The following is an 8,050-nucleotide window of genomic DNA, read 5'->3' on the forward strand; positions in this document are numbered from 1 at the left end:
CCGGGTCGCCAGAGTCCACCGGGGCCGCCGGGTCGCCAGAGTCCACCGGGGCCGCCGGGTCGCCAGAGTCCACCGGGGCCGCCGGGTCGCCACAGTCCACCGGGGCCGCCGGGTCGCCACAGTCCACCGGGGCCGCCGGGTCGCCACAGTCCACCGGGGCCGCCGGGTCGCCAGAGTCCACCGGGGCCGCCGGGTCGCCAGAGTCCACCGGGGCCAACGGGTCGCCAGAGTCCACCAGATCGCCAGAGTCCACCGGGGCCGCCGGGTCGCCAGAGTCCACCGGGGCCGCCGGGTCGCCAGAGTCCACCGGGGCCGCCGGGTCGCCAGAGTCCACCGGGGCCGCCGGGTCGCCAGAGTCCACCGGGGCCAACGGGTCGCCAGAGTCCACCAGATCGCCAGAGTCCACCGGGGCCGCCGGGTCGCCAGAGTCCACCGGGGCCAATGGGTCGCCAGAGTCCACCAGATCGCCAGAGTCCACCGGGGCCAACGGGTCGCCAGAGTCCACCAGATCGCCAGAGTCTACCGGGGTTGCCGGGTCGCCAGAGTCCACCGGGGCCGCTGGATCTCTGGGGCTGCCACAGTCCACCAGGCCCACAGTGGCGTCAAAGTCCACCATGTTCCCAAAGGCAGACGGGGTACCGCAGTCGGAAAGACAGGTTGGGAGAGCAGCAGGAATACAAAACTCGGAAATATTTGCAAAAAACACATTTTTCAATGTTGGAGCACATGCAGAAGTTGCAACTGCAGCAGAAAAAGCAGTCGAAGCAGTTGCAACAGCTGCAGTAGAGGCTTCTGCAGCAGCCTCTGCTTCGGCAGCAGCAGATGCAGCCTTTGCAGAATTTGCAAGGGCCACAGAGGTCGCAGGGGCCACAGAGGTCACTCGATTTGCACCGGCCGCAGTGGCCATAGAAGTTGCTGGTGGCACAGAGCTCACGGTAGCCACAGAGAATGCAAGAGCCACTGAAAGGAGCCCTCGTGATGAAAATACAGATGTTCAATTTATACAAGTCGTTCGATTGATGTTGGAAAACCTAGAAAAGCAGGATCCTGCATTAAAAGAGAAGCAATACCTGCAGAAGCATCAGGAATTGCGAGAAAAGATTTTGGACGGACTTTTGCATGATTGCAAAGATATGAACACACTTGTCAAGACGTGGCAAGACATTTCCAAGCAGCCTTCACAGGAGGTAAGCAAGATCAGAACTTTGAACTTATAAATAGCAAGACTTCCATTTGCATATATAATATTGTTTTGTTTCTGGGGTTGATGGAGGAATTTCATGATGAAGATTGGATTGTATATAGTATAGCATGGTATTACCATGACTTACAATATGACATCTTTGGCCAAATAGCTGCTACATGGGGAAATCTAACATACTGTACATGATCACACGGTCCATACTATTCTTGTACCTCTCTCCCCCATGGTCTGTCCTTGGATCTCCCTCCCCACCCTCCCTCCTTCCACATAACACCATTGTGAATAACTCAGATGAGATCAACTTTGAGCTCTTCGAGAAAAATATGGATAAAAAAATTGTACAAGACGAAATGTACTCACACCAAGGCAATGCGACAGTATAGTTTAGCACCCTTTGGGGGGCAGTATTACACTCATAAAAAAACACAACGGCCTGAGTCAACACCTTCATTGAGTGTGTTGTCGTTGTTTGGGATCCATTTTGCATGTGATTTAGTCAACTTTTTTATTTTAAAATTTGAAATAACTATGAAAACAGACTTGCCACATCTCATTTTGTTTCACTGCGACGTTGTATTTTATTTTGCATGTTTCATCTGTTGTTACCTCCGTCACCAAAGGTGAAGGAGGTTATGTTTTCACCCCTTTCTGTCTGTTTGTCTATATCCAGGATATCTCAAAAAGTTGTGGACAGATCGGATTGAAATTTTGTGGACAGGTTGGATGTGTGACAAGGACGAACTGATTAGATTTTGCTGAAAATCCGGATCCGGATCCGACTACTAGAATTTTAAAAGTGGACGAACTGATTAGATTTTGCTGAAAATCCGGATCCGGATCCGACTACCAGAATTTTAAAAGTGATTCTTCACCATTGAGAGATAGGACCAAAAACGATACATAGCACAATATCTCAAAAAGCTGGAGACAGATTCGAACGAAACTTGGTGGACATGTTGGGTGTGTTGCAAGGACGAATTGATTCGATTTTGGTGAAGATTCGAATCAGGTTCTGCATACGAGAATTATTTAATTTTTAAAGTGATTCTTCACCATTCAGAGATGAGGCCAAAACGATACAGTACTGTATATAATAGCATGATATTTCTAAAATATATTGGGCCCAATATATTCTCATGGATCAGGTATTACATGGCGAAGGTATGCGCTCCACCGAGTGCCCTTCTAGTTCAAGTTCGTTTTTATCACATCGTGTCCAAGAAGATCTCTCCAGAAAGTATTTTTGTGTACAAAGTGTAGAGTCGTAGAAGATTGAGTTGGACACCACTGGTCAAAAGTTTTAGAACACCCCCATTTTTCCAGTTTTTACTGAAATTTAAGCAGTTTAATGATTCAATGTACTCTGAAATTAAAGCACAGAACAAATAAACAATTTCAGATTATAAAAAAAAATCATGGAATCGTTTTGTTGAACAAAATTCAATCTAAATTTTTGACTCAACAAAGTTGCCACCTTTTGCAGATATAACAGCCGAACATACTCGGGGCATTCTTCCTGCAATGGAAATCAAATATTGTTCCAAACGTTCTTCCCAACACTGTTGCAGAAGTTCCCACAAATGTGTTGCACTTGTCGGTTGCTTTGCTTTCACCCTTCTGTCCATTTCATCCCAAACCAGCTCGATGGGGTTTAAGTCTGGAGACTGTGGTGGCAATTCCATGATTTGAAACTGACCTTCTTGTTCTTTTCTTCTAAGGTAGTTCTGACATAGCCTGCAAGTATGCTTTGGGTCGTTATCGTGCTGTAGGATGAACCCCTGCCAAATTAGGCGGAGACCAGAGGGTGTTTCATGGTGCTGCAAAATGCTGTGGTAGCCCTTTTGCTTCAGGGTGCCAGTCACTCTGTGCAAGTCGCTGACTCTGGATCTAGCAAAAGAGCCCTAGATCATCATGCTTCCTCCTCCATGTTTGACAGTTGGTGTCACACACTGAGGAACCATCCTTTCACCTACTCGATGGCGTACAAAAACCTTGCGTGATGAACCAAAGATTTCAAATTTTGATTTGAAGACCTTCCAGTTTTCAGTAGTCCACTGGTGGTACTTCATGGCCCAGGCAAGCCTCTTTTTCTTATTTTGCCATCTTAGCAATGGCTTTCTTACTGCCACTCGACCTGTCAAACCTGCAGCTCGAAGTCTTCTCTTCACAGTTGAAACTGCGACTTCCTTACTTCGACCAGTGTTAAGTTGTGCTTGAAGCTGCTGTCATGTGAGCCCCCTATCACGCAAGCTGTTGACTCTCAGAAACTTGTCTTCTGATTGTTTTGAGGCTTTGGGTCTGCCAGACCTCTTCCTGTCAGAGTTTCCTCCAGTTTCCAAATGCCTTTTGATGGTGTGGGAAACTGTACTCACCGACACCTTGGCTTACTTTACAAATTCTCCAAAGGAAAGACCAACACTTTTAAGGGTTATAATGGTCTGTCTGTCTTCCTTTGTTAATTGTCTTTTTCTCACCATTATGAGAACAATATACTACATCCTGCAGTGCAATATTGTCCAAATAATGCTTCAGAGGGTGGAGCAACACAGTCTGTTCCAACACTGATTTTATACAGACAGAGGGTTTGTAAATTATCAACAAAAGTTGGGATACCTGGAGGAATTGTTTGCATCAACTTTCAAGGCTTAAATTTACTTCTATTGCTACAGAACAGCTGCAGTTGCTAACCCATTACTTGTTCCCTGAAAAAGGCCTTTCTTAACAACTCTGAAATTTACATTATTTTTCAGTTTTTGGAAACCTCAACTTTTTTAACCTCTGGCAGTTTACCACTTAGTCTTGTACCAATTAAGGTTATTTACTGGACTTGAACTGCTTAAATTTCAGTAAAACTGGAAAAATGGGGGTGTTCTAAACTTTTGACCGGTCGTGTAGATCTGTAGAATTGAGCTGGATTAAATCGATAAATTAGCATTCTCATCATTGATTCACGAGGTGTGTGAAAGTATGATAAACACAGTTGGGATTTTATTTCCTTAATTGTGTAAGGCCAGGACGAAGGATCCATGACCAGTTTGTTTGTTTTTCGTTTGTGCAATCATCAACGACGGTGAAGTTTTTATGACATCTATATCTTGAGATTTTCGATACTCATGATGATTATCATGATGATGTTTATCATATACATGATGATGATTATCATATACATGATGATTATCACAAAGATTACAATTAATTTTATCGTTCTCTTGGGCCCCATATAATATGAAATTATATTATATTTGAAATATGGCCCCATATAATATGAAATTATATTACATTTGAAATATGGCCCCATATAATATGGAATTCTATTATATTTGAAATATGGCCTCATATAATATGAAAATTATATTATATTTGAAATATGGCCCCATATAATATGAAATTATATTATATTTGAAATATGGCCCCATATAATATGAAATTATATTATATTTGAAATATGGCCCCATATAATATGAAATTATATTATATTTGAAATATGGCCCCATATAATATGAAATTATATTATATTTGAAATATGGCCCCATATAATATGAAATTATATTATGTTTGAAATATGGCCCCATATAATCGGTTTCTTTTACAGGAAAAGAAGAAGTCCAAAAAACGTCGTTGCCCTCTGAGGCGGTTCTTTCATCACATTTTCCGCTTTTTCAGCCCTCGGAAGTCTGAAGGTAAGAATACAGGGATGAGAAGAGATGGCTACGTTTATTTGGGACACTAATTTATAATTGCTGAGACAGTTTTATGTTGGAATGACTCAATGACAGGAAAAGAAACATCGTTATTGTTGTATTTGAATTTCCTCACAACAGATTTTTGTCATCAATTGAGGAATAAATATTATTAGTGTTTTCATGGACACCTATCAACAAAGTCGATTCCGATTAGACGTTCTTGACTGATGCATCATTATTAGTGTTTCCACTGCAATATTGTTGAGTGGTTGTTTTTTTTTTGTATCTCAACCTTCAATTTAAATTTAAATGAATTATCCACTTAAAACAAGAATGGAAACTTTACATGTCAAAAAATATAAAAAGCTCCATTGTATCAAGAGAAACAATAGAATTGTACTTGGAAATACTTTAAAATGTATAAAACATCAAAAATAAATAAAACCATACAACACCAACCACATCTCAAACAATAACAACAAAAAAAAGAGAGTTTCTTTGAATAATGGTTTCTTTTCCTGTCAATGATCCATTCCAACACAAAACTGTCTCAGCAATTGTTCCATCAACATCTGTTTTTAAATAATGGTTGTCCCTACGTAAGACACAAAATGTGTGTGTGTGTGTGTGTGTGTGTGTGTGTGTGTGTGTGTGTGTGTGTGTGTGTGTGTGTGTGTGTGTGTGTGTGCACATGCGAGTGCATGAATGTGTGTGTCGTTGATTGTTATCTCCATCATTCGGGTTTCAGGAGGTGGACAGAGTCCTCCTTGTATCCACCTTGATTTCGGCAAAGGATTGTGATTTGTGGCCGAGCTTGTGAAGTCGTGTTGTTGTCAGGGTTTTTGTTCTGAGGGCTCTTTACAGGATCGTCACTGAGCCCTGGACAGCCTCTAACGTTTGTAGTATGAGTGTGCATAACAGATATGGAACTTCGACACCATCCATGCATGTGTTAACAGTTGGACATTGGCAGACAGTGCGGTTAAACATTTTGATTTTCTCTGAGGGTGAGCCGCTGTTTTCCCCACTCATCACTTGACTCAAAATGATTGGCCTTTGGAGTTTTCCGAAGATCCTAAGACCTCAAAACACTTTTCCGATGAAGGCTTCCTCTCATGATGAGATGGTTCGGGGACAATTTCGAGCAATATGACCTCTTTTATAACAGTTGTAACATGTAACGGAACTCTTACTACGTGAGTAATTCCGATCATTACCTGGTGATAAAGCAGGCTTAATTACATTTATCAGCTCATTCATCTGCTTCTGCTGTTCATGTAAAGCAGTGACCAGTTCGTCAATCTGACCAGCACTTCAAGTCCTTGCTGGGAGGATTCGCACAAGCTGCCTGACATACTCTTGGCGGTCAGCTCAAACATGCTTTGTAACTTACTACTTAGGTGAGTGACGTCTTCCTTGGCCCATTTTACCACTTCTTCCTGCAGCTCAAAAAACGGAATATCTGGCTTGTCTCGCAACAGCTTCGTCAGTTCCTTCCTCAACATACTGTCCCCAACATTTTCAGAAAATTGCTCGCAAAGCATTCTATTATTGTCCTGTTCAGATTGAGGACGTTTCTTAGAGATTCCATCTGTCAACCCCATTGAAGCATATGAGTGTTCTCACAAAGTCTCACTATTACCCTGCTTCCTCTCAAAAATTTATCTTTGAAGGTGATTGAGTGAAACAGAACTCCCATCCCCAAACACATTTAGCAAAACTTCAGAGATGGTTTCAGGATAATGACGAACATCCTTACGTCCAGACCTTATTTCCTCTTGTGCACTGCCTTCCAAATTAGAAAACACAAAGTCAGCTCATTGTTGTTCTGACATAGGATGCACATGCAAGATTGAGATAATGTCCTCAATCTAGTCAAACACCGACGGGTCTTGAATGGTCTCGGGTTGCCCACACAGTTTCCTGACCTTCCGTTCATTGGAGATGTACCCCACAATGGTCTTTTGTCGTAGTTACCTGGCCAGTAGCAAAGGCCACACCTCTTGTGGCTCGACTTGGTCCAGTTGTGGTGGATTGTGGTCGTCGTCTCAGTCTCTCGATCTCCTCTCGTTGGATAACCATCAACAATAACAACATAAATCTGTAATAACAAAAACAATAACAACAATAACAAACTTCAAGTAACCATCACCAATAACAATTTAAATCAACAACATCAACGACAAGTACAATTAATTGTCGAGGAAAATGTTCCATCTGGAAAAGTAGAAATTGCAGGCAGTACTAGAGAACTCAGCATGCATCTGGCGGCACTCAAGCCGTATTGCCGTGTCCAACCAGTTAACACCGACCTGGACAGATAGCCGAATGGTTCTACTTGGAGGTGAACAGCCAAGATCCTGGGATATTATGGCACACAGGGGATGGAGGGCAGCAAGGGTGTGCACCAGACGGAAGCACATGGGTTTATCCTCGAATCCACAACAAGTCGACAAACACAGTAAATTCAACAAATGATGAATTAATAAAAAATAATTCAATGATTTATCATGAAAATAACTCAACGAGTGATAATGAAAATAAATCAAAACGTGAGGTAATGAAACAAGACGTAAACTAAAACCTAATTTGAAATGCCTCCACTCAGTCAAAAAAACAGACAAGGGAACAGGTAAACGAAAAGAAAATCCTCCCTTTGTGCTGGCACTTCGCTGGGTGTCTAAAGATGATATTTTAGGAGCCTGGTGATCCTCAAAACCGCAGGGCCACAGCGTGGGAAACGAACAGCAAAATGGCGCCAAATCGCTCCTCGCGGTCACGTACGTGAGATTCGCATGGATGGTCTTCAATGCCAGGGCCATCGAACCGCCCTACATTTTCTCCATGATGGAGATTGTCTCACCACTCCCTCTAAGTTCCAGGTCCACATACACCAAATGGCGTCGCCTTTCTCCTTCATCATACAACAAGGCGATTGTTGCGGCTCAGAGACAAGGCCAAGAGATGCACTCTTCTTCTTCCAAGAAATGTAAAACTTCGCGACCCAGCCGAACAGTCAATGGCAAGCATCTTATTTCAATATGTGAACAAATTCACACCAGCACGAACAACAAAAATCGTGTTGCCTTCTTGACCATGTCGAGAAGAAGCCAGAATCTCACACTTTTCTTCCAATGACCCTCTTGTTTCTCTAGCCCCTTCT

At 42.8% G+C, this 8,050-nt stretch overlaps 1 protein-coding gene across 2 annotated transcripts in view; it reads left to right on the top strand.

Moving 5' to 3' along the window:
* Positions 1–472: 472 nt before the first annotated feature.
* Positions 473–8,050, top strand: part of LOC147032705 (uncharacterized) — an 18,434-nt gene continuing 10,856 nt past the window's right edge. For both annotated transcript variants that reach the window (XM_085870549.1, XM_085870550.1), the window contains exons 1-2: positions 473–1,187; positions 4,797–4,884. In XM_085870549.1, coding sequence (XP_085726675.1) covers positions 615–1,187; positions 4,797–4,884 — 661 coding nt within the window. In that variant the 5' untranslated portion in view covers positions 473–614. The remainder of the gene's footprint in view (positions 1,188–4,796; positions 4,885–8,050) is intronic.

The sequence above is a fragment of the Eptatretus burgeri genome, chromosome 2 (genome assembly GCF_056783735.1).
Source record: "Eptatretus burgeri isolate ZD-2024b chromosome 2, Ebu_testis_v1, whole genome shotgun sequence".
Classification (NCBI taxonomy): Eukaryota; Metazoa; Chordata; class Myxini; order Myxiniformes; family Myxinidae; genus Eptatretus; species Eptatretus burgeri.